This window comes from Oryctolagus cuniculus, chromosome 17 (genome assembly GCF_964237555.1).
Source record: "Oryctolagus cuniculus chromosome 17, mOryCun1.1, whole genome shotgun sequence".
NCBI lineage: Eukaryota > Metazoa > Chordata > Mammalia > Lagomorpha > Leporidae > Oryctolagus > Oryctolagus cuniculus.
This window is the reverse complement of record NC_091448.1, coordinates 33,699,411-33,723,806: the sequence shown is the minus strand read 5'-3', so window position 1 is coordinate 33,723,806 and position 24,396 is coordinate 33,699,411. Positions and strand designations below refer to the sequence as shown.

Sequence of the window (24,396 nt, the reverse complement as noted above, 5' to 3'; positions counted from 1 at the left end):
GCCTGGCCAAGAGGCAGGCGATGTGCGGCCGCACTGCCCACCTCCCCGGCACCCCGGGCCGGACTTGGCCGTGGGTCTCTCTCCATCTGTCCTCCCTCATTGCACAGGAATTTCAGTGGGTCCATTTTTTTTTTTTTTTTGGTGGCCATTTGTCTGTCCTTCTCTCTGCCTGTCTGTCTGTATCTGGCCTTGGCCCTAGCCCTGGCCCTGCACTGCCTCCTCCCTGTCTGTCACTCTCTGACAATCTGGCTGTCCTTGGGAGCTGGGGGGCATTGAGGTATGTGGAGGTGTGTGGGGAGGAAGTGGATTCAGGGGCAGGGCTCAGGGCTCGGCTGAGCGGTGTGGGGGGAGGAGGTGGCGGACAGGGTTTGGGGTGGGTGTGAGTTGCAGAGAGAGCGCTTTGGGAGAGGGCAGGGGCGTCACGGCCCCGGAGGAGTCTGGAGGGCTGGCACTGCCTACAGAAGATGGGCAGGGAGGGCAGGGAAGACCCCAGGCTTGAAGGGTGCCACTGTGGTCAAGGACTGCACAGCCCCTTCTCCTAGGCCTCCTGTGCCCATCTCCGAAGGCCTGGGACAGAGAACTTTCTCCTCTCACTGTGCCCTTGGGCCGTGTAGGAGGGACGCCTCCACAGCAGGGGCTCTGGCTGGGTGGGGTGGGTCCCTGAGGGGCTCTACCCCCTCCTTTCCCATGCCAGGCCACGCCGAACGTGGGCTTTGGGGACAGGCCCAACGTGGAGCTGCTGAGGGCCCTGGGGGAGCTGCAGCAGCGCTGTGCCATCCTTAAGGAGGAAAACCAGATGCTGGTGAGGCTTGGAGAGCGGGGCCCTGGGTCCTGGCTGGAGCCAGGCCCTCTGCCTCAGTGCCCTCCTCATTCCATGAGCACCTGCCAAGTGGGGGGCTCCCTGGAGGTGACATAAGCCTGGAGCGGGTGAGCCCCTATGTAGAGTTGCCAAGGGCCCCCCTGTGAGTCCAGGGCTCCCGCCCGAGGCCTGAGCAGTTAGGATTGGGTTTGTGGGGGGGTGCTCCCCACATGCCCCAATTCTGGCTGACCCCTTGTTAGAGAAAGAGCAGCTTTCCCGAGACGGAGGAGAAAGTGCGGAGGCTGAAGCGGAAGAACGCCGAGCTGGCGGTCATTGCCAAGCGCCTGGAGGAGAGGGCACGGAAGCTGCACGAAACGAACCTGCGGGTGGTGAGGAAGGAGCCTGCTGGGTGGAGGCCGGGTCGCAGGGGCAGGGCCTGAGGGGCTGGGGCTTGCAATCAGAGATGCTTAGCACCCAGGAAAGCAGGGAAGCAGGGATCCAGGCGCTGGAGTGCAGGAGGGCAAACGCCAGCCCGGGAGGAAGCTGAAGGTATCTGGAGCCACAGGAGGGAGAGGAGGCCTTGGCGGGGAGGTTCCAGGGCAGGTTGGGAGCAGGAAGCCGGACTACCACGTGCAGGGCCGGCTGCAGCCTCCTGCTGAGCTCATGCAGGGTGCAGAGCTGGAGTGGGGGAGGGATGAGACCCATCACTGTGGCAGCATCCTCTGGACCTAAAGTAAGAGGTGCAGTTAACCCTTTCAGTCCCATTTGGTGACTGCCGGGTTGAGGCGGACTGAGGCCCTAGGCAGGATCCAGAAGCAGGGGGCCAGGCTTCCAGGTTTTCATCCTGGCACTGCCTCATTCAGGACTAGCTGGGGAGTGGGAGAAGAGCCCCCAGGCCTCAGGTGACCCCTGGCCTTACCCCTCCTCTGGCTAGGTGAGTGCCCCTCTGCCCCACCCGGGAGCCAGCTTGGACTTGTGTCACAAGGCCCTAGCCCGCCAGCGAGCCCGGGACCTCAGCGAGACAGCCAGCGCACTGCTGGCCAAGGACATGCAGATTGCTTCCTTGCAGCGGGAGTGCAGGGAGCTGCAGGCCAGGCTCACCCTGGTGGGCAAGGTGCGAGGAGGCCCCGCTCACCCCTTCCCGCTCCACCCAGCCTGTGGGATGCGGACGAGATGTTAATGAGATGCAAATGACACGGGGAGGTGGAGGCTGCTGGAGAGTAGGTTCCCCTGGCAACGGCCCAGGTGGAGGGAGGAATGAGCCTGAACTGAAGGGGGTGGAGCCATCCGCCCCAGACCTGGGCATTTCTGCAGCTCCAGGCTGGGGGCTGTGCCAGCGTGTCTGAATGAAGGCACACACACTTCACGCTGGCGTGGAGGAATGCTCACCAGGCATGTAGCACAGTGCCCGGCACGCCGTGAGCGCCCCGTAAATGAGTTGCGGCGGCTGTTTGCGCACAGGCTAGCAGAGGCATATGCCTGCAAACGCACGCACAAACGACAAGGCATGTATAGATGGGAGGACGCGCACGCTTCCGTGCCTGGGCCAGGTGGAGGGCGGGCTCCGCCAGGGACGGCTTGGGGTTAGGCCTGACTTTCCTCTCTGTGCCCTCACTCCCAGGAGGGTCCCCAGTGGCTCCACGTGCGGGACTTCGATCGGCTGCTGCGCGAGTCGCAGCGGGAGGTGCTGCGGCTGCAGAGGCAGATCGCCTTGCGCAACCAGCAGGGGCCACCTCCGCCGCCCCGGCCTCCAGGCCCCGCAGTCCCGGTCACCAGAGCAGGGGCACCGGCCCCTGGGGCCCCGGGAGAGGTGAGCGTCGGCGCCAGGGCAGGTGTGTGGGTGTGTGCAGGTGAGGGGTGGGAGCGACCCCAGGATCTCCCCCTGCATCGCGCTCAGAGCCCGGCGAACCCTGTGGTGCCGTGCGCGCACTCCCAATGTCTGGAGAGCTTTCCCGACCTGGCGCAAGGCCCTCTCCAAGCCACAAGAGCTCATACCTGTGCCGCGCCCGCCCCCGAGTGTTCCGGGGTTCCGCCCTCCGGAGACCTGCGTCCTGCGGGGCCCGCCCGGCCGCCCCTGCCGCGCCGCCAGTGGTACGGCCCGGCAGCAAATCCCTGGTTGCCCTGGCAGCCGCCCGGGGCCCAGCCCGCGCTGCCTCCTCCCGCCGCCGCGGTAGAGCGGGGACGCCCCCTTCAGAGCCGGTCCGGCCCGCCAGGCCTGGCCCCGGCTTCTTGGGGGCGGCGGTGCATCTGCCCGGGCTCCAGGTACAGGCGACCCTCCCTGCGCTGGGGCTCAGGCGGCCCTTGTCCCCAGGGCCAGGAACCTTCTCCAGACCCCCTGAACTTCGGGGTCTGGCTCCTCTCCATCATCCCAGGTGGGCAGCACGTAGGCCCACCTCCTTCTGGGAAGAGGGATGGGAGGAGGGGACCCGGTGGTACCAGGGCCTCTGGGTGGGGGGTGCTTCTTGCTCAGATTTTGCTCCTCTGCCTGGCCCAGGGAGAGCGAGGCAGCTCCCTTCAAGCCCCTTGCCCTCTTGAGGTTTGTGTGGATAAATGGAAATGGGATAGGGGTGGGCTTGGAGGAGCCAGGGAGGGGTCTGGCCAGGCTTGCATCGCTCTAGGCCAAGCCTAGATTCGGGTGATCCAAACCCCCTAGCTCGGGGAACACGGTATCCCCCGGGGCCAGAGCAGTCTCCTAGCTCTCTGCCCGCTCTCCTAAAGGACACCCAGGACAGTTATTGAGTACAGAGCAGGGCTGCTGCTGGAAGCTAAAAAGGGAAAGCTTTGGCCTGGATAAAGGAGCTGTCTCTCAGGGCACAGGCAGGTCCCAGGATCTCAAAGCACTTACAGTGTAGGGGCACCAGGGGCAGCCTCTAGACTTCTACATCAGCTGGAGATGGTGGGAGGGGGTGGCCAGGCAGCTCCCCTCTCCCCTGGCAGGGGTCTTGCTGCTCACTGTACCATGAGGTGGGGACACCCCGTTTCCCCCCACCCCCCCACTCCCCACATCTCTACAGGCAGGCCAGGCTGGGAGCAGGCTGCCCTGGGGCCCTGTTTCAGGTGCCAGCCCCTGCCCCTGGGCATTTCCAGGCCGCATCCCAGCAGGATGTGGACAACCCAGCGGTGGTCCTAGGGGAGCCAGAGAAACAGCAGAGGGTGCAGCAGCTGGTAAGTGCGCAGGGTGGAGGCTGGAGGTGACCCGCCATGGGCAGATCTGCCTTCCCCCATGAGGAGCCCTGGATTCTGACCCCACAGGAGTCGGAGCTCAGCAAGAAGCGGAAGAAATGCGAGAGCCTGGAGCAGGAAGCCCGGAAAAAGCAGAGGCGATGTGAGGAGCTGGTGAGCTCTGGAGGGCCGCCCGGGCGGCCAGGCGGGGGGCTCCCGGTCAGTGGTCAGTGCTGCCGTCACCCCCTCTGCCCACTGCGAGACCCCACTGTTCCGCGTGCTCCGCGAGGCTTTCCTTTCCTGGCTGATGCAGGGGAGGAAGGCTCTGCCTGGGCGGGCAGGGGACTGTCTGTGGGGAGAGGCGCGCCGTGGGTGTTGGGCACCCTCCACAGAGCTCCCATGCCCCTGCCCCAGGAGCTGCAGTTGAGAGAAGCCCAGAACGAGAATGCCCGCCTGGCGGAGGAGAACTCGCGGCTGCACGGGAGAGCCACAGAGAAGGAGCAGGTGCCAGTTCTGCCCGCGTGCGCTAAGGGCCTGGGCCCCCAACAAGGGGCACGTGCCTAGGGTCGGGTATACAGAGCTCTGTTCCCCTTGGTGAGGGAGCTGGTGGGACAAGGCCACACGCCCAGCTCCCTGCCGCTGCCCCCTTGCCAGGTGGAGTGGGAGAATGCGGAGCTGAGGGGCCAGCTCCTGGGGGTGACGCAGGAGAGGGACTCAGCCCTTCGCAAGAGTCAGGGCCTGCAGAGCAAGCTGGAGAGCCTGGAGCAGGTGCTGAAGGTGAGGGCCTGCGTGTTTAGGGGAGGGCACTGGGCCCTGGGACAGCAGATGTGGCCTGTGTGTGGCACTGCCAGCCCCCCTCCTCCAGCCCAAGTCCCCTTTCCCAGAGGGGGTGTGGAGCAAATGGTACCCAAGGCTCCCTCGTCTTAAGATTTTTCTGTAGAAACTGGAGCTGGGGACATTGGCCTTGACCCAGGGTCTTGTGCTTCAGCATATGCGGGAGGTGGCCCAGCGGCGGCAGCAGCTGGAGGTGGAGCATGAGCAGGCTCGGCTCAGCCTGCGGGAGAAGCAGGAGGAGGTCCAGAGGCTGCAGCAGGTATGGGCAGCAGTGAGGGAAGCGCCACCACCTCACCACCCCCTCACCCGCCCGACTGGCGTCTGTGGAGCACCTGCTGTGTGCCAGGCCCTGTGCTAGGTGCTGGGTGAGACAGTGGTGAAGAAAGACCAAGTCCTGTCCAAGCAGCTAATAAGCAGATCCTTGAATGAGCCGATTCCAGACACCGACAGCGAGATGGGGGAGATGAGCAGGCTGATGCGACAGTGACTGGGACTGGATGAGGAGCCACTTTAAGGAGGTCAACAGGGCAGGCCTCCCTGTGGAAGCGACGAGTGAGCTGAGACCTCAAGGGCAAGAAGGAGCCAGCCAGGAGGGCCAGGGGAGGGCAGGCCAGGTGGGAGGAATGGCTGTGCAGGTGCTCTGTGGTCGGGGAGAGCTGGATCTGGGACCAGTGTAGTTAGGATACGGCAAGGGGTGCCAAGGAGCAGGAAAGAGCCAGAAGCTTTGGGGTGTCCAGGCCGCGGCAAGAGTGTGGGTGTTTTGCACTATGAACGGGTAGAGGCTGTTGTATGTGGCACTTCAAAGATCTAAGCAGGGGAGTAACAGGATCTGGTTGGTAACTGTCGAAGAGCACATTGTTGGCGCTGTGTGGCTGCTCTGTGGAGGCAGGCGTGGAGCAGGGAACGCCGGGGCTGGCAGTGGTCCGGGCGCAGGTGACGGGTCGTCTGCAGAGCGGGGACAAGTGGGCAGACTCAGAATGGAGTCTGGGGACAGAGCTGACAAGACTGACGGTGGGGTTACAGCTGAGTCCCTCCTGTGTCACCATTTGCTGTGTGCACCTGCTGGGGGTGGGCGAGGGGACAGGGCAGCAGATCTGGGAGGCCCGGGAGTCCCAAGTTCTGAGCTCTGCCTTGGTCAAGTCCGTGTTGCGTGTTAAACATGCAGGTGGCCGTGGCCGTGGACAATTGGGTGTGTGAGTGTGGGGGTGGGGAGGAGCGGTTCTGGGAGGTATTTGGAGTCCTTGGTGTGTTTAGCTGCGTGACTAGATGGGACCCCCTTGGGAGAGAGGGGAGGGCAAAGAATGGCCCATTACAGTGTCCTGGGCACCCTGACCTTCAAAGTTGGAGAAGACAAAGGGCAGGCTAGAGAGACTAGGAAGGAGGAAACCAGGAGGGTGGAGTTCCAGACAGAGAGGGAAGCGGTCAGGCACAGCAGCTGCCTGGCCCCTTTGCCTCTGGTCTAAGATCTCGTCCAGGGTGGGAGCCAGGGAGGGAGAAACCCTTCAGCCACCGCCCTCCCCGGCGCCCTCTCCTTCTCTCTCGAGCCTTGTCTCGCCACCCGCTATTTCCTCCCCTCCTCCACCCCCTCCCGCATTCTGCCTCCTCCCACTTGCAGGCCCAGGCAGAAGCCAAGAGGGAACATGAAGGCGCCGTGCAGCTGCTGGAGGTAGGGGCCCGGAGGAGGCCACCAGTCCCCCCACCTTGGGAGGGAGGCGGTGGCTTTAGATAGCTGCTGTGATGGACAGCGGGTTGTAGGAGGGGCCTTCAAATGCTCCAGGGCCTGGGGGAGACCCTCCGCCATGGGCCCATTTCTCCGGCTGGGGCCTGGCAGGGCTGGGGGGCTCCTGGGCTTGGGGGCAGCAGCCTCCGTTGCCACCCCCGGGGGCTGCCTTCAGCCTCCTTCCAGCTGGGCACTGCTGAGTCAGCCCAGGGAGCTAACTGGCTGGAGTGCCCTGAGCGGCTCCTCTTTCTCCCTCCCTCCCCGGGTCGGTGACCTACAGGGCTAAGGGTTCTAACCTGTCCTCTGCACTTTCCTTCCCTGCCGCAGTCCACCTTGGATTCCATGCAGGTACAGCCCCCGGGTCCCCCCGCCCCCCTCCCCACACCTCTCTGGGCTGGCCGAGCTGCGGCTCTTCCCTTGGGGCCAAAGCAGCCCCGGCTCTCATGTCCAACAGAGTGGGCATCACTGGCACAGACCCGGGAATCCTTAGGTGGGCTGGGGTCCCCTCCTCCCAGGCCTGCGGCTGTGTCTGGCCGACGTGGGGTGGGGCTGCCCTCCGCTCATTACCAGTTGGCTCATGGTGCTGGGGGTGTTGGCCAGGAGCAAGCCCCGGAGCTCAGGACTCTCTGGATGCCTTCTGGGGAACTGGCCCGATTCCATCTCAAAGTGTCCCCGGCTCCTGTCTGTCCTTGCTGTGGGCAGGGATTTGGTTGTCGGCGGTGGGAGGGTGGTGAGGGGCGGGGCTGACATGACAGTGCTGGCCAGCAGTGATGTCCCACAGCCCTGGACTTCGCCCTCAACTCAGACACCGTTGAGGGCAGTGGGAGCAAGCCCGGCCGAGGGTTGGGTGGGTGTGCACTGAAGCCTGGTGTGGTGATGGCACAGGCTGGCACCGGGCAGCTTTGCCAGGCCTGGTGGCTCATGGTGGGTCTTGGCGCAGGCCCGGGTTCGAGAGCTCGAGGAGCAGTGCCGGAGCCAAACCGAGCGCTTCAGCCTCCTGGCGCAGGAGCTCCAGGCCTTCCGCCTGCACCCTGGCCCCTTGGATCTGCTCACATCCGCTCTGGGCTGTGGTGCCCTCGGAGACCAGCCACCACCCCCCTGCTGCTGCTCTACCCCCCAGCCCTGCCAGGGGTCTGGCCCCAAAGGTAAGGCAGACTGCAGAGACGCTGACCTGGGATCCCGGGGCCTAAAGAGCAGGGAGGTGAGAAGCAGAGGACAGCAACTCATCCAACGTTACAGAGCAAGTTAGAGCCGTGCCTGGCCAGAACCGGGCTCTGATGGGGGAAAGCAGAGCCCACAGGAGCGACTGCTCTGGAGTCTGGCCCAGGCATCCCAGGCTCCTTTTCCTTCCCCGCCAACAAGACCTCTGTGGTCATGGCTGGGAATTGGACGGTAAGTTGGCAGCAGGCAGCGTGGCCTTGTGAGAAGTCAGGGCCTGGGAGAGGTCAGATCTGGGGGTCCCAGCTCCCTTCACTCAGCAGCCGTGTGATCGTGAGCAGCTGTGTACCCTCCGGTTTATAAGCCAGGAGGCCCTATGCTGTAACACATGCATCGCGTGCAGCTGCTCTCTAGAGCTTATGAAATCACAGTTGTGAGTCTCCTGCATCTCTGCTCAGTCAATTTCCCTTATGGAAAGAAACTTGGATCTGGAGGGCCTGACTCCCATAATCCAAGAGGCTCCGCCCTGTCTCTGGGGTCCCACCTCAGGCCACACACCCCCAGCCCACCTGCCGTCTTCTCTTTAGACCTTGACCTCCCGCCAGGCTCTCCAGGGCGCTGCACCCCAAAGTCTTCTGAGCCCGCCCCTGCCACTCTCATTGGAATCCCTCGAAGGTCAGCCAAGAAAGCCGAGTCTCTCTCCAACTCCTCTCGCTCCGAATCTGTCCACAACAGCCCCAAGTCATGCCCTACGCCCGAGGTCAGTACTGGGGAGGGGCACTGGTTTTGGGGGAGAGGGAGAGACAGGTGGCTGTGACCTCCCCAGGCCCCCAGGAGCTGGGAGTGGACTGCCCACTGTGGTCAGGGAGCTCGGGTGGAGCCTGTTCCCGCTCTCCAGGGCCTGCTGCAAGCCCCACCCTCCGGCAGCCCTGGGAGGCCGTGGTTGGCTGTTGGAGATACGGCAGTGCTGGGATCTGGCTGTGGCAGAGCACGTGGGAAACAGCCACCAGGACTGAAATCCCAGCTCTGTCTTAGAGGAGCCCCTGACCTTTACTGGGCTTGTTTCTTTCTTTCTTTTCTTTTTAGTGTAATTTTTTTTGAAATTTTAAAAAAGATTTATTTGCTTATTTGAGGGGTAGAGTTAACAGAGAGGGAGAGACACAAAGAAAGGTCTCCACACACTGGTTCACTCCCCAAATGCCCACAACGGCCAGAGCTGGGCTGACCCGAAGCCAGGAGCCAGGAGCTTTTTCCTGGTCTCCCCTGTGAGTGCAGGGGCCCAAGGACTTGGGCCATCTTCTACTGCTTTCCCGGGCCATAGCAGAGAGCTGGATCAGAAGAGGAGCATCTGGGACTTGAACCGGTGTCCATATGGAATGTGGGTGCTGCAGGCAGAGGCTTAGCCCACTATGCCACAGCGCTGACCCGGGCTTCAGTTTCGTGATCTGAATGCCGGGGCTAATGAACCGCCTTCTGAGGTGCTTGTGAATCCAGATGACCTACAAAACCATGAGCAGAGTGTCTGTTTCATGGGGACACCCGGCTGATCCCAAAGCGCGGCTGCTGTGATCATCTTTCTTGGCCGTCACTCACAGCTCTTTTGATCCTCTCGTTCCTTGTTCTACCTATAAACCCCAGAAAACGAAGGGGGCAGATCAGGAGCAGCTCTGCTCTCCAGGGTTTCAGAAAGTGGTAGAAACCGCCCCGGGCCTCTACTGCCCCCTGATGGGAAAGGAAGTTGCTGCTGGCTTTGGAGATGGCAATGAGGGGCTGCCTGCTGGTGCCAGGCCTTGGCAGAAAAGATAAGAAAGCCTGTTCCCAGGCCAGCCCCAGCAATCTGAACTAGGGTCGGAGGATCAGGGGCACTCTAAGACGTGGGCTAGGCAAGTGGACAGGAAGTTCTGAGCTCCAGGGCTAAACCGCCGTAGTAGTGTGGCCAGGTGAGAGGCAGGGACTTCTCCAGGCACTTCCTGCCTCCTTGCTTCCAGCTCCTTATAACTGGGGTGCTTTGCTGCGTTTGTACCAATGACACCCGCTCCCTACATTGGCGGTGGGTGGGGGGCGACGACCTTATTTACTGGCTTTGCTGCAGCTGTGTCCAGGCTGCAGGCTCGCCCCACGCACCCTGCCCAGGGCATCTGGGCTCATCCAGGACCTGCCGGCCCAAGACCTGATCTCGAAGTTGTTGGGGGCTCCTTGCTGCTGGCCTTGTCCAGCACGCATGCGCTCATCTTCCCTCCTCAGAGTGTGGGGTGCTCCTCCTCCAGCCTGGAGACCTGCCCGTGCTGCCTCTGGCCCAGGGCCTTGGAGAGGAGCCAGCCCTTTCTGTCTGCCCCCAGGTGGATACCGCCAGCGAGGTGGAAGAGCTGGAGGCAGACAGTGTCTCCCTGCTCCCAGCAGCACCGGAGGGTGGCCGGGGAGGAGCCAGGATCCAGGTCTTCCTGGCACGCTACAGGTGAGCCTCTCACCCTCATCTCACCTTGCCCCCCACTCAGCATCTGGGGTGGATGGGAGGAGGGGGCTGGGACAGAGACGTCTGGAGGTGGTGGGGACAGCACAGAGACCCCAGTGGGATATGATCTCGTGATCTCACTGGGGCAAGACAGGCACCATGAGCACTGCACTGGCTAAGGTGGTTGGCCGGTCTCCGTGAATGACAGTGGGGGAGGGAAGGCAGGCATGGGACTCCACCTCCCTCCTCCCCCTCCTCTGTTCCTCCTCCGACAGCTACAACCCCTTCGAGGGCCCCAATGAGAATCCAGAGGCAGAGCTGCCGCTGACAGCTGGCGAGTACATCTATGTCTACGGAAGCATGGACGAGGATGGGTTTTTTGAAGGTATGACAGCAGTAGGGGGTCGTGCTGTCCATTCCGTTGCTAATGAGCCCCGGTTCCCTCCATTCAAATGCCCCCTCTCCCCAGCTCGCTCGGCCTACCATACTTTTCAGACTTGGCTAAGAGGCATGTGGAGACCTGGCTGCCCGTGGGGAGAGAGGAAGAAGGGAACACTGGGCCTCACCAGAGATCTGGCCTCAAGCAGGCCAGGCCAGGCCAGGCCAGTGGGGAGTTCTGTCGTGATTCCTTTGTGTGCTGGTAGTCGGGGGCAGGCCGTGCTCAGCCCTGGAGACACTCAAGGTCGGGCACGTAGCACAGATTTGATGCTGGATGCCACTCAGGTACGGGGAGGAGAAAATCGGGTCTCGAGTTCAGGCGAAGGTGTAGACAAGTGTTAGCACGGGAGCTTCACGAAGGCTCTCCAGTTGCCATGGGGTAGCCACAGGGCTCATGAGGCAAGTGTGGTAGGTGCCCCACTGAGACCGGGCAGCAGGGCAGGGCCTGTGGAAGGAATGGCCAGGGAGACTTCCCCAGGCTGGCCTTGGCCTAGGTGCCGGGCTGCACCCTCAGCAGTGAGGGGGACCACCCTGGGTAGGGCCTGGGTGAGGCACAGACGGGGCAGGGCGAGGACTGCAAGTGCACATAGAGGGCCCAGGAAAGGGATTAGTGGGAGGCAGCAGGGACTCCCCTGGGGCCGCCTGGCCCAGGGCCGGGGAGAGACACCCCAGAGCCTGCTCAGCAGCTTGCCTTGGGCACCCACTGGGAATGGCGATATCTGGTTTTGAGGCTCAAACAGCTAAATTCCCCAGAGGAGCAGATTCTGAAGAGCAGGATTAAGTAGCTTCCCAGGGAAAAAGCAAAGCAAAGACAATCCTAAATACCTTTTTTTTGGAGGGAGGTGGCAGAAGCCTCAGGATAAACTCACCCCAGATGACGAGAATTTGAACTGTACAGTCAGGGTACATGGGGCTGGATGGCAAGGGCTGTGGAGAGCTGGGCGTAGGATCCCATCTTCCCCGTCCAGCTTTAGCCACGGGGCTGCTCCTCACCGTTCTCAGTGGCCTGCGTTTCCAGCTTGGGCCCAGGCTCAGCTGCCACCTTGCGGGCTGTAGATTTGCATGGTGCCAGGGCTCCGGCTTTAGCTGCGCTGTAGTTCTAGTGCTCACATCAGCTTCCCAGGGCTGCCCTAACACATGCCCCCCAGCCACGTGGCCCCAGGGGAGTCCCTGCCCTTGTCCCAGCCTCTGGTGGTGCCAGGTGTTGCGTGGCTGTGACCACGTCACTCAGACGTCTGTGTCCGTGGCCCCCTTGCCTGCGCCTCTTCTTTCTGGGTCTCTGTCTCTTCTGAGGACGCTTGTTAGACTTAGAACCCACCCAGATAATCTGCAATGATCTCGTCTCAAGGTCCTTCATGTGGGGCTGGCGCCATGGCTCACTTGGTTAATCCTCTGCCTGCGGCACCGGCATCCCATATGGGCACTGGGTTCTGGTCCTGGTTGCCCCTCTTCCACTCCAGCTCTCTGCTGTGGCCTAGAAAGGCAGTGGAGAATGGCCCAAGGGCGTGGGCTCTGTACCCGTATGGGAGACCAGGAGAAGCACCTGGCTCCTGGCTTCCAATCCGTGCAACGCCGCTCATAGTGGCCATTTGGGGAGTGAACCAACGGAAGGAAGACCTTTCTCTCTCTCTCTCTCTCTCACTGTAACTACCTGTCAAATAAAAAAAAAAAAAAAAAAAAAAAAAAAAAAAAAAAAGATCCTTCACATAAATGCATGGGCAAAGGTCTTTCTCCAAATAAGGTCACGCTCACAGTGTCTAGAGATTAAGACATATTTGGATGACTGCCATTCTACTCATTGTAATCAGATCATAAATTATATGTTCTAATTAAAAATATTTATTTAGTTATTTGACAGAGGGAGGGAGGGAGGGAGGGAGGGAGGGAGGAGAGAGAGAGAGAGAGAGAGAGAGAGAGAGAGAGAGAGAGAGATATCTTCCATTTGCTGGTTCATTACCCAAATGCCTGCAACAGCTAGGGCTGAGCCAGGCCAAAGCCAGGAACCATGAACTCCATCCGGGTCTCTCACTTAAGTGGCAGGGACCCAAGTACTTGGGCCACTTTCTGCTACCTTCCCAGGCTCATTAACAGGAAATTGGATGGGAAGCAGAGGAGTTTGAACTTGACCAGCTCTCCAATATGGGATGCAGGCATCCCAAGCGGAGGCTTAACACACTGTACCACAGGGCCAGCCCATGATCTAATTTATTGAGATTCCATATTGTATCCTTATTTAAATTAAGTTTCCTTACTTTTTTTTGGTTCTCCTGCACAAGCGGGGGGGGGGGGCAATGGCTGCCAGGCACCCTTGCACTCAGTTCGGCTGACCCCCACCCCTGCCCTGAACCCTGGCCTCCACGTCCCCTTCCTCCCAGCTGTTCCCTGAGGATCTTTTTCCTTCTTTAACGTGCCTGTGATGTGACGTGCTGTGTGCCTAGCTCCTTTCTTCCTTACGTCCCTCAGACACCACCCCCAGACACGCTGCCTGCACCTTCCAGACTGACGCAGGCAGCCAAGCTGACCGCTGGTCCTGCTCGTAGACAGGGGCCTGTGTGGGTCCCAGCACCCACAGGGACTCCAGTCTCCGGCAGACACGTCCCTCCCGCTCCCTTCCCTGCCCATAGTGGTGGGTGGCTCTCCCTGCCCAGCTGGCTGGCTGTTTCTCCCAGAGGGAAGTCGAGGCCCCCCCATCCTGGCCCCAATCCTCGGGCCTGTATAAAATCTGCTATGGGAGCGTCACTGTGTTTCTTCAACTTGACCCGATAGCTCTCGAAGACTAGCACAGTAAACAGGCCCACAGCTGCTACCACTGGGCTGCGTGTGCTCTATTCATACGTGCCCCATAGAGCCTGGTCCTTCCACATCCTGCCAGCGTCAGCCCTGCCCGGAGCCTGGTGAGACGAGGGCTCAGCTCCGCCCTGCCTGAATCAGACTCTGCTTGTTAATAAATCTCGGCCTGGTGAACTGGAAGCAGCTTCACTCTAGATAACCAGAACCCTGACGCCACCCTCAGGGCGACGGCAGTGCCCGTCCTTGTAGCTGCACACATGGGTACAGGCTGACTTGCCGCTGCCCTCATACATTCGCTGGACCGAATTTCTTTCTCTCTTTGTCTTCCCCTTCCCTACCCCTTCCTGTCCCTCCTCTGCCAGGGGAGCTCATGGATGGCCGACGGGGCCTGGTCCCTTCCAATTTTGTCGAGCGCGTGTCCGATGACGACCTCCTGACCTCCCTGCCTCCGGAGCTGGCCGATCTGTCCCACAGCTCAGGCCCCGAACTCAGTTTCCTGAGCGGAGCTGGGGGCGGCAGCAGCAGTGGGGGGCAGAGCAGCGGGGGCCGCAGCCAGCCCAGGCCCGAGGAGGAGGAGAAGGAGGCCGCAGCGGAGGAGCTCAGTGGGAGCCCCCAGCCCGAGGGTCTGGGCGAGCCTCCCGCCGTGCCTTATCCCCGCCGCCTGGAGGTTCTCAAGCAGCTGGCCCACAGCGTGGTGCTGGCCTGGGAGCCGCCGCCGGAGCGAGTGGAACTGCACGGCTTCCGTATCTGCGTGAACGGGGAGCTACGTCAGGCCCTGGGGCCCGGGGCGCCCCCTAAGGCTGTGCTTGAGAACCTGGACCTGCGGGCCGGGCCCCTGCATGTTTCTGTGCAGGCGCTGACCAGCAGGGGCGGCTCGGACCCTCTGCGCTGTTGTCTGGCCTTGGGTGCCGGGGCTGGGGTGGTCCCTAGCCAGCTGCGGGTCCATAGGCTGACAGCCACGTCTGCTGAGATCACCTGGGTGCCTGGCAACAGCAACTTGGCCCATGCCATCTACCTCAATGGGGAGGAGTGTCCGCCTGCCCGCCCCAGCACCTACTGGACCACCTTCTGCAACCTGCGGCCTGGCACACTCTACCAGGCCCGAGTGGAGGCCCAGCTCCCACCCCGCGGGTCCTGGGAGCCAGGCTGGGAGAAGCCGGAGCTACGAGCTGCCTCCCTGCAGTTCACCACCCTCCCGGCAGGTGCGTGGGCTTGAGCGCTGGCGTCCGGAACCCGGGCCCGTGGGTGGTGGTGGGAGGGGCACCTGGCCCTGTTTCCAGCATTGGGGACGTGGCAGAGTGGGCTGGACTTCCTGGCCAGGAGCGTCTTAACGTTAGTGGGTCTTGTGCCCTGCTACCCCAGGCCCACCTGATGCCCCCCTGGATGTGCAGATCGAGCCAGGGCCCTCCCCTGGAATCTTGATCATCAGCTGGCTTCCGGTCACCATCGATGCTGCCGGGACCTCCAATGGTGTCCGGGTCACGGGCTATGCCATCTATGCCGACGGGCAAAAGGTATGGCCTGGGGACTCCACCTGCCTGGACCCTGGGAACGGGATGTGGGTCCTTGCTGTGTTCAGAGGCCTGGTCTCCTAGACCTGGCCCCCAGAGGCCCAGTCCCTGGCATTTGGGCGCTGTGTGGCAGATTGGTTAAGAGCATGGGCTTGGGCAGCGTGTGATGGATTTGAAAGTGGCTGCAGCACTGACACCATGTGGCCAGGAGCACTGCGATCAGGTGTGCGGAAGGCTGAGCTGAGGCGTGATGCGTCCTCCACTCGGCCGCTCAGCCTTCCCTCTCCCTCCTGTGCTCCCTTGGCCCTGCAGATCATGGAGGTGGCCTCGCCCACCGCAGGCAGCGTGCTGGTGGAGCTGTCCCAGCTGCAGCTGCTGCAGGTGTGCCACCAGGTCACCGTGCGCACCATGTCGCCCCACGGCGAATCGGCTGACTCCATCCCCGCTCCTGTCGCCTCGGCCCTATCTCCAGCCTGCCTGCTTGCCAGGGTCTCCTGCCCCTCACCACGACCTAGCCCAGAGGCCAGACCACCTCCTGCTCCGGCCTCCCCAGGGCTTGGAGACCCCAGCTCTCCCCTCCGGTGCCCTGCTCCCCATGGAACTCAAGATCCACCAGGGGGGCCTCCAACAAGCCCTGGCAGAGAGACGCCAAGGGGACCCCGAGAGGAACCGCTAGCGCCTTGCTCCCAGGTACCCTGTCTGGGGAGACTGGGAGCAGGTACAGGCTGGAGGGAGGGGCTGGGCACGTCCTCAGTGTCCTGCATTCCAGGGGGAAGCTGGGGGAGCTGCTCTGGGCACTGCAGAGCGGGGCACCGGCGAGCCAAGCCTGGCTGAGGGAGGCCCTGGCCCTGCGGCTCCCTCCCTGGCCAAGCAGGAAGCTGAGTGGACTGCGAGAGAGGCCTGCCTGGCCCCCTGCTCCAGGCAGGGGGCACTGGTGCAGAGGACGCCCGGTACTGAGGCCTGCTGCGGAGGAGATGCAGGGTCGGCGCTGAGAACTAGGGCCGAGGTAGGGGTTGGGGACCCACTGGACCACCTCAAACAATCGAGGCCTGTCTCCCTGTGTCTGCCCTCTGCCAGCACAGATCTGGGCACCCTCTTGGCTTGGCCCCTGCTCTGGCTCTGCAGCCGTTTCTTTGTTACATCTCACTGCACAGCTTTCTCTCTCTGGTTTGGTTCTGGTCCTCCGGCCTCTCCCTCCCCCCCCCCCCCCCGCCACCTCATGCACACCCCACTCTGGGCATGGCTCTTTTTCCCTCTGCCAAGGAACCTTGTTTTAAAAAATTATTTGTATTTATTTAAAATGCAGAGGGACAGAGAGCTCCTCTCTGCTTGCTAGTTCTTTCCCCAAATGCCTGCAAAGCCAGTGCTGGGCCAAGCTGAATCCGGGATCCAAGAACTCCATCTGGGTCTCCCACACGAGTGGCAGGGACCCGAGTGCTTGAGCCATCCCTTGCTGCCTCCCAGGGCGTGCATTAGCAGGAGGCTGGAGTCAGGACTCTAACCCAAGCACTTTGATAAGACGCGTGGGCGTCCCAAGCAGTGTTTTAACCACTAGGCAAGACAGCCGCCCTGCGGCCCCTCGGTGCCCTGCCCTTGCTTGCCTCTTGCAGAGGGAGGACACGGCAGAGCTCGGGGGTCGTCTGGTGAACCCCCTTGTGGATCACGGCCGCAACTCAGACCTGTCAGATATCCAGGAGGAGGAGGAGGAGGAAGAAGAGGAAGAGGAGCTGGGTTCTAGGACCCGTTCCTTCCAGAAGCAGGTTGCTGGCGACAGCACCAGGGAGAGTGGGGCCAAGGTAACGGGGTTGCGGGGGGGACTGGTGGGCCCCAGACCTCACGGGCCAGGGCCTCCGCCCCTTGTGTCAGCAGCTGCTCCCGCCGCCGCTGAGTGCCAGCAGCGTTCTAGGTGTGTGGCGTGGGCCCTGTCTTAAGCAGCAGGTGTGGATAGGCCTAAAAGTGGCCTCTGCCCTCCTGGGGAGAAAGGGGGAGGAGGCAGTGCTTTTCTTCTGAGCCTTCTCTGGCTCCAGCCCATCAGGCCCAGGGCTGTAGCAGGGGGAGGGTTGGGAATGGCCTCTGTGCCATGACAGGCATGGCGGCTGCCCAGTGCGGGCAAACCCCTGTTCCTTGGGTGTATTCTCCAATTCTCCCTGGTTCTGTCTGGACCAGCCACTGTCCCTCTGGTTCTTTCTTCTTAGAGGAATCTGGGGGAGGGCTGTAGGGCTGTCCTAACCCCTGCCCTCATTTGGGGGCAAAGGTCACACCTCCCTCCTCTCCCCCCACGGACCCCTCTTCCCTGCCACCCTCCACTGCTCCCCCACCCCAGCCCCAGCCTGACCCCTTTTGTGAGACTGACAGTGATGAGGAGATCCTGGAGCAGATCCTGGAGCTGCCCCTCCAGCAGTTCTGCAGCAAGGAGCTCTTTAGCATCCCAGAGGAGGAGGAGGAGGAGGAAGAGGAAGACGAGGAGGAGGAGCAGCGGCGGGCAGGCCATTCTTCCAGAGCCCCTGGGCCGCCTGAACCTGCTCTGCTGGGGCTTGGCTGTGACGGCGGCCAGCCCCAAGGACCCGGCCTGTGTTCCTTGGCTGCAGAGCCCTCCAGGGGCGGGGACCGCCTGGAGGACGTGCCTGGAGTAGTTGGCGGAAGCAGCCGGAGGAGAGGAGGGGGCTCCCCGGAGAAGCCCCCGAGCCGCAGGCGGCCTCCAGACCCCCGTGAACACTGTAGCCGGCTCCTTAGCAGCAGCGGGCCCCAGTGTCCTGGGCGGCCGGGCCCCACGCGGGAGAGGGGCGGCTCCTCAGTTGTTGAGGGCACCAAGGTTGGCCTTGAGGCTGGCGGGAGAGGTCGGCTGGCTCCTTCCCGAAGGTGCCCGCGAGGCCGGGCCCCGGAATCCGGCCTGGCCAGCTGCCTCTCCCCCAAATGCTTGGAAATCAGCATCGAGTATGACTCCGACGATGAGCAGGAGGCGGGCAGTGGGGGCGTCAGCATCAGCAGCTCCTGCTACCCTGGAGACGGGGAGGCCTGGGCCACTGTACCTGGAGCCAGGCCCAGGGGCCCTGTGAAGGCCAGTCCAGGCCCCAGCCCCTCCTCCCGCCTCCCAGCCTGGGAGAAAGGGGAGCTGGAACGGAGAGGCCGCAGCACGACTGGCAGAGCCAAGGAGCCCCCCTCGCGGGTCCGTGCCCACTTCCCAGCCTGGGCAGCCCCCTGCCTGCTGTGGGCTGGTGGCCCTGCTTGCTGCCTACTAGCCACTCCCATTCCACGCTGCTGCTCCATCCGCAGAGGTGGGGCCGGGCCGCCGGGCTCTCCCATGCGCTCCTCCCACCCACATTCCCACTGCTTTGCTGCTTCGGCTGACCGCAGCTGGGATGCGCAGTGCTCGGGCGTCGGGCGTCGGGCGTCACCTTTGGCTGCCTTTGTGGGGTTAGCCTTGTCTTCAGGACACCAACTGTGGCGCCGTGGCCAGAGCCACCTATTCCTGGCATTGCCAGGGGGCCTCCTCTCCACGCCCCTCAGCCAAGTCCAGTCCCCTCCACTGCACTCCCCCTCTCGGGGGGCTGGGGCCCCATCCTGTGTGCCCCCCAGGGGTCTCTGGGGAGGCTGGGAGAGAACTGCTGTGCTGCTGCTCTGCTGTGCTGTGCTGCTGCTGCTGCTGCTGCTGACGGGCAGAGCTGGGGAGTGTGGGCGGGGTCCTCTCCCCACTCAAGGGCCCACGGGAAGGACGCTGTGTCACCTCTGCCCTCTGCCACCGTCTCTTTGCAGGCAACAGAGCCTGGGGAACCCAGAATGCAGGACAGCTCTGGGAGGAGGGGCTTCCAGCGGAGAGGGGCCCGGGGCCCCCGGCCAGGTGCCACAGAGCTGGGTGAGTGCCTGCCTGGGGTGGGGCGGGCTAGGCTTGGGGTGGGGGCGCCTTTCCTGACCCTGTGAGTGGAGCTCATCGAGTCACTGTGCTGTCCCCAACCCTCTGCACAGCCCCTCTGAGGAGCCCTCCAGAAACACTGGCTTCCCAGGACCTGCCTGTCAGGGTCTTTGTGGCCCTGTTTGATTATGACCCCGTGTCGATGTCACCCAACCCCGACGCTGGAGAAGAGGAGCTCCCGTTCCGGGAGGGCCAGGTCCTGAAGGTGACTGCACCGCCCTCCAGGCACCGAGCCCCAAACCCCAGTCGGAGTCTTGCCCGGCGCCCAAGGGATCCGAGCTGCGGTGCAGGACGTGGCGCCCTCAGCCAGCGCATGTGGGCTTGGGCCCTGCCCCTGGCGCTTCTAGCTCTGTGACCTCGCCCAGATTACTTGGGTTCCTCACTGGTAAAATGGGGACAGTGTGAGTGTCCAGCGCACGGGCTTGTCTGTGGATTATGATTCCGTGTGCCTTAAGTGCGTGAACACCAGGCTGCTCCATGATTTTGCCAAGTGTTGACTGAAGGCTCTGTGCTGCTCCAAGGTTCCGGGGCTGCAGGCTGGGGTGCGGTGGGGAGCAGGCCTTGCGGGCGTTGGCCGCTGATGCCACAGAAAGTCATTTTCCCTGAGCCCTGTGATCCTTGCTCGATTTCTATCCCACGGCCAGCAGGAGGAGCGTGGCATGTGCCCTTCTGCAGCCCCCAGAGCGGGAGCTGCTGGCCTGAGGGCCTGCGGTGCAGGGAGCAAGCCCAACTGGCCTCCCGAGACAACTGGTCTCCGCCGCCAGGTGTTTGGGGACAAGGATGCCGATGGCTTCTACCGGGGTGAAGGCGGAGGCCGCACGGGCTACATCCCCTGCAACATGGTGGCTGAGGTGGCCGTGGACAGTGCCGCGGGGAAGCAGCAGCTGCTCCAGCAGGGCTACCTGGCTGCAGAGACCCTCCCCGAGGCCTCAGGTAGGACCTGCCGCTCCTCCCCACCTGCCTCCCGCCACAGCAGGTGCAGCCCGGACCCTCCTGAGTGGCTCTGTGTGTCCGGGTGGCCAGGGTGCCTTATTTGTCCAGGCTCCAGGAGGGCCCGGCGGAGACCAAAGCCACCACGTGGAGCGGGAGTCTGTGGCTGAGCAGGTGGGCCCGTGTAGGAGAGTACGCTGGCGCTACGCTGTGCTGTGGGCTCCCGGAGGCCTGGGGAGGGGGCTTTTGCTGGGGATGGGAGATGAAGGCTGTTGAGAAGCAAGCCCAGCAGCCCTGGCACGGCCCTGGGTGTGTGCCTGAGTCACGGTCCTGTTCCCCGCCACACCTCCTCGCCTCAGTTTCTCTTTTCTGTCTGCTTCCTTCCTCGGGCAGGAAACGGTCCCTTTGTGTACTCCACAGCCCGCATAGCTGGGCCTCCGCCCAAGCCCCGCCGCGCCAAGAAAGGTGGGCAAGACCTTGTTCTCCTTGGGGGCCTGTGTGTTGTGGGGGGGGGGTGCTGGAGGTAGCACTGCTCAGTCTTGGGGAGATACCTGAGGGGTTTCAGCAGTCAGTGAGGGCAGATCTCCCCCCACATCCTCCTCATCCCGTGGATGGCTCGGTGCCAGTGGGGACCCCGTTCCCCAAATCCGGCACAGCCTGGAGCTTCTCCCCCACCCTCTCTGGGCCTTCATTCACTACTGCACCACTGATGCCCGCTGAGCATCCCTCCCCTCATCACCCTGGCGCGAGGGCTGCATCCTGCCTGTCCTGCACCGCTCCCTGCCTGAGACGAACTCGGGAGAGGGAGGTGTGGGCTCACAGGCACCCTCTTTCCACAGCAGAGGCCGACAACCCTGTCCAACCCGGTCCAGGTGAGGAGCGAGCCCTGAGACCAGGGAAAGACGTGGTGGGGGGTGCTGAGTCGGGGTCAGGTCTCCAGTGCAGAGGGTGCTATGGGGCGGGGCCTGAGAGAGAATCCCGAGTCTTTTCCCCCTGTCCCCACAGGGCCCCCCCAGCCAGTCCCCTCCGCTTGCCTGAAATCTGCGCACTCCATGGTGGCTGCGTTTGACTACAACCCCCGGGAGAACTCCCCCAATATGGACGTGGAGGTGAGGATCCCCGGAACGCACCCAGCAGAAGGGGAGGGACGGCCCGGCTGCCTTGGGCCGCACACCTGCCTCTCACTCTCTCCACAGGCAGAGCTGCCCTTCCGGGCAGGGGACGTCATCACCGTGTTCGGGGGCATGGACGACGACGGTTTCTACTATGTGAGAGCACTGTGGGACACGGTGCACCGCCCAGCTCGGCTGCCCTCTCGGGGAGGCCCTCTTAGAGTGGTAGCCTGGAGGAACTGACCAGGTCACCCTGGACAGTGATGTTGGCGTCAGGCTGCACCCCAGGAACTTCCGGGCCAGGGAGGCAGGCTGCGGCCTCTTTCCTGATCTCAGTCTTATCAGCATCTCCTCCCCAGGGGGAATTGAACGGACAAAGGGGCCTGGTTCCATCCAACTTCCTGGAGGGCCCTGGGCCCGAGGCGGGAGGCCCAGACAGAGAGCCTGGGATGTCCCAGGCCGAGATTCAGGTCAGTGAGGAACTGGCTCCCTGCTCAGCAGTTTGGTTTCTACCGTGCTGGGGGTGGTGATAATGGTGGTAGGGTCAGCATGGTGTCCTGGCTGCGGCAATGACACAGGTGCCCCTGTGTACAGGGTGGCACCCCTGAGTTAATTCTAGAGGGCAGCCCAGCCTCTCCCTGTGTGTGCCCCTATCTGCAGAGGTGTGAGAGCAGTGACCCTGACCCCCAGGTCACCTGACCTGCTGCTGCAGGTGAGGGGGTGGTGTGCAGAAGGACCCCTGCCCCTCCACCTGTCAGCATCATCCTTGTCCTCTCAGGGTGTTCCCATCCTGCTGGGTCGCCCTCCACCCTGGTGCCTTTTGAAGCCAGCTGCCCCGTGCAAGGCCCACCTGCGGCTTCGGGGGCGGGCGGCATACAAGGCAGCCTGCAGCCTCAGGGGCAAGGCCTGGGTGAGGGGGCTGAACTCCCACCAAGGAAACGCAGGGCTTCTGTGTGCAGCAGTTTCAAATGCAAAGGCTCTGCCAAGCGGGACCCGGCCCTGTGCCCAGGCCACCTGCTGTCGGCCGGGAGCGTGCGGGTCTGTGCGTAACCCATCTCCCCTCTTTGTTCCCTGTTCTCAGAGAACGAGGAGGAGAAGAGTCCAGTGCTAGATGGAGATAGATATATGTAGAGAGAGCGACATGTAAGTGGGGAGATGGCCCCCTTTGTCCTGTGTGACCCCCTCCACCATGATCAGACAGGGGCCCCATTGTCTCACCCATTGCTTCCAGGCAAGGGGAGGAGATCTGGCCACGACCCAGGTTTGGGTCCAAGGTCATCCCTCCCTTTCCCTGTCCTTCTGGCCTTGCACTTGCCTGGGCCATGCCAGCTGTCATGGGGATGTGTGTCATCTTAGCCTGTGCCGTCCCACATTGGCCGACCACTCGTGTTCCAGTGCACACGCGGGTTGTGGAGCACCATGTGACATCCAAGCTGCGACTCATCCGTGGTATTATAATACTGCATAGCCATCGTATTATAATAGTGTGATTATTACTGGGGACAAGAAGGATGGCACTGTGAGGCCAGCAGGAACAATAGCGTCCACACCCTTGTCTTTTGTGTGGCCACCTGATGGGGTGATTGGATGCATGGTTTCCTTCCGGCTCTCAATTTTGCCTGCTTGGGGGACAAGAGGGGAGCTTGAATAGTTGAAACCCATAGATAATCCCAAGCCATGCCTCTCTGTTTCCCAGCATTCCCGCTCTCCTGGGATGCAGTGGGAGGAGCCCTGGGAGGGAGTGGTGGGGGCGGACTCCCCAGCTGGGCAGCAGCCCTGGCCAGTTGGCAGTAAGTGCTTTGACCTCTAGGTCTTGGAGGGCAGGGGTTGGGCCTCAGCTATGCACCTGTTTCCTGGCCTTTGCTCTGGGTTCTGTGGTTGGCTCCACACCGTCAGCTGGTAGGGGTTTGGTGAGGGGAAGGAAAGGGTACCCATGGGCTGGCTGGCGAGAGCCGACAGGGCAGGGCCAGGTGCAGAGGGACAAGGAGGGGACGTGGGAGCACAGGTGAGGAGGACTTTGTCGCAATTCTCGTTTGCACAACTCCAAGTCTTTAGGTGAGTGCTGTCTGGGGTGGGCAGAGGCACAGGGAGCAGCCCAGGCTTTCACATGGAGCAGGAGATTTGGCAAGTGGGTGCTAGGGCAGGGAGGCCTCCAGGAGAGGGTGGTGGGGCTGCAGAGCACTCCCTGGGGGGCCTGGCTTCCTGGTGGTCCTCTCCAGGGACATGCAAGGGGGACTCCCCTTGGGCCTGTGTGCATCAGGGCTGGCCACACCCCCTGAAGGCCCTGGGAGGGAGCTCCTGGTCTGGGAGGTGCTACGAGGGCGGGCTTGGGAGGCTCAGGTCTGGAGCCCGCATGGAAAAGGAGTCAGGGGTGGGGCGGGCATCTTCCCTGACCCCGCCCCTTCTCTCTCACGTTCTAGGACTGGGTCAGCAGCACACCAGGGCCCCTGAGGCTCCCCGGCTGGGCCTGTGTCCCCGGCGCTGACAGTCCTGCTAGCATCAATCCGGGGCCGCCCCAGGGCTCCAGTGAGACGGTCCGGGGCCTCCTCTCCATGGGGAAGCAGCTGCTCAGGAGGCTGGGCTCTGGGAAGAAGGAGTGAAGCCGTGGCCCATGCCGCAGGCCCCAGAGCCCTCCAGAGGCCCCCCGGGACCCCCATCGCTGTCACGGCCGGGCCCAGGACGCCCGCTCTTCTGCGTAAACAACGGGGGCGCTTGGTGAGGGTCAGGGCTAGACGGGTCCTTACAGGTGCATCCTCGGCTGGGCCCCTTCCTCCTGTCACAGGGGAAACTGAGCCTCACAGCGAGTAAGTAGTGTGGCCCCGGCCACTGAGCACCTCGGCCACGCCAGGCCCGGACCCAGACTCCAGACTCCTACACTGGCCGGCTCATCTGCTCTTGGTTCCCCACCATACTGTGCAAGTCCCTCCTTGGGCCCCCCCAGCCCGGGCTGGGGAGCTTGAGGGGAGAAAGGGCCCATTCCCTGTGGTGGCTCTGGCCGTCCCTATAGTGTCTTCCCTGCCCCAAAGGAACGTGTGCCCCGGATGCTCCCCAGGCCCCTGCGCGGGCAGGCGGTGAGCCGTGTATATATTGTACATACTCAGTGCCTCAGTCCAGCTTCCTTCCTCTGCTTCCCCACGCGGCCAAGTCCTTGCCAAAGCGGCCTGCCCCCACCCACAGTGCTCCACCGCCCTGCCCAGGGCCTTCTGGCCCCGAGCCCCAGGGGCCAGTGGGCAGCAAGCAGGAGCTGGGTTTGCCTTATTTTGCTCATTGGATTCAAGTTCTCGTTTGCATCGTTCTCCTCTGGCCTCTGTCAGATTCCAGGGCTGGGGGGAAGGACAGATTTCTGCAGCTATTTTCATACATCCCCTTACATACACATAGTGGGGCGGGGCCGCTGCGCCCCCACCCCAGCCCCCAGCCCCTGCCCGTGCCTGGGTGAGCGTCTCTTGCATGTTTCCTTTGCCATGGTGGGAGATCGTCTGACTGGACCCCACCCCCACCTGGGTCTCCAGGAGCGTGGACTGGTGGGGGTGTTTGTTTAAAAAGACATTTTATTATAATAAAGTCTATTTTCACAAAA

At 62.7% G+C, this 24,396-nt stretch overlaps 1 protein-coding gene across 18 annotated transcripts in view; it reads left to right on the top strand.

Annotated features, from left to right (window-relative positions):
- The window catches only part of TSPOAP1 (TSPO associated protein 1), a 27,028-nt gene extending 2,632 nt beyond the window's left edge, over window positions 1-24,396 (top strand). The window contains exons 2-33 of one of the 18 annotated variants that reach the window (XR_001795276.3): window positions 695-802; window positions 1,060-1,188; window positions 1,734-1,913; window positions 2,421-2,609; window positions 3,857-3,964; window positions 4,052-4,135; window positions 4,376-4,465; window positions 4,616-4,738; window positions 4,950-5,054; window positions 6,411-6,461; window positions 6,843-6,863; window positions 7,456-7,660; window positions 8,261-8,433; window positions 10,013-10,128; window positions 10,401-10,510; window positions 13,716-14,555; window positions 14,716-14,867; window positions 15,177-15,554; window positions 15,634-15,870; window positions 16,475-16,660; window positions 17,188-18,030; window positions 18,618-18,717; window positions 18,828-18,979; window positions 19,539-19,707; window positions 20,098-20,169; window positions 20,544-20,576; window positions 20,710-20,813; window positions 20,901-20,972; window positions 21,176-21,286; window positions 21,898-21,959; window positions 22,173-22,265; window positions 23,237-23,375. Coding sequence is in view for 13 of the 18 variants with exons in the window: in XM_070060932.1 (XP_069917033.1) it covers window positions 695-802; window positions 1,060-1,188; window positions 1,734-1,913; window positions 2,421-2,609; window positions 3,857-3,964; window positions 4,052-4,135; window positions 4,376-4,465; window positions 4,616-4,738; window positions 4,950-5,054; window positions 6,411-6,461; window positions 6,843-6,863; window positions 7,456-7,660; window positions 8,261-8,433; window positions 10,013-10,128; window positions 10,401-10,510; window positions 13,716-14,555; window positions 14,716-14,867; window positions 15,177-15,554; window positions 15,634-15,870; window positions 16,475-16,660; window positions 17,188-18,030; window positions 18,618-18,717; window positions 18,828-18,979; window positions 19,539-19,707; window positions 20,098-20,169; window positions 20,544-20,576; window positions 20,710-20,813; window positions 20,901-20,972; window positions 21,176-21,286; window positions 23,237-23,416 (5,421 nt within the window). In the remaining 5 variants the exon portion in view is untranslated. Of the gene's footprint in view, window positions 1-694; window positions 803-1,059; window positions 1,189-1,733; window positions 1,914-2,420; window positions 2,610-2,629; window positions 3,172-3,813; window positions 3,965-4,051; window positions 4,136-4,375; window positions 4,466-4,615; window positions 4,739-4,949; window positions 5,055-6,410; window positions 6,462-6,842; window positions 6,864-7,455; window positions 7,661-8,260; window positions 8,434-10,012; window positions 10,129-10,400; window positions 10,511-13,715; window positions 14,556-14,715; window positions 14,868-15,176; window positions 15,555-15,633; window positions 15,871-16,474; window positions 16,661-17,187; window positions 18,031-18,617; window positions 18,718-18,827; window positions 18,980-19,538; window positions 19,708-19,797; window positions 19,879-20,097; window positions 20,170-20,543; window positions 20,577-20,709; window positions 20,814-20,900; window positions 20,973-21,175; window positions 21,287-21,897; window positions 21,960-22,145; window positions 22,266-23,236 lie in introns of those variants that run through there. The other 17 variants (XR_001795275.3, XM_002719267.5, XM_008271238.4 and 14 more) reach the window with 17 other exon arrangements.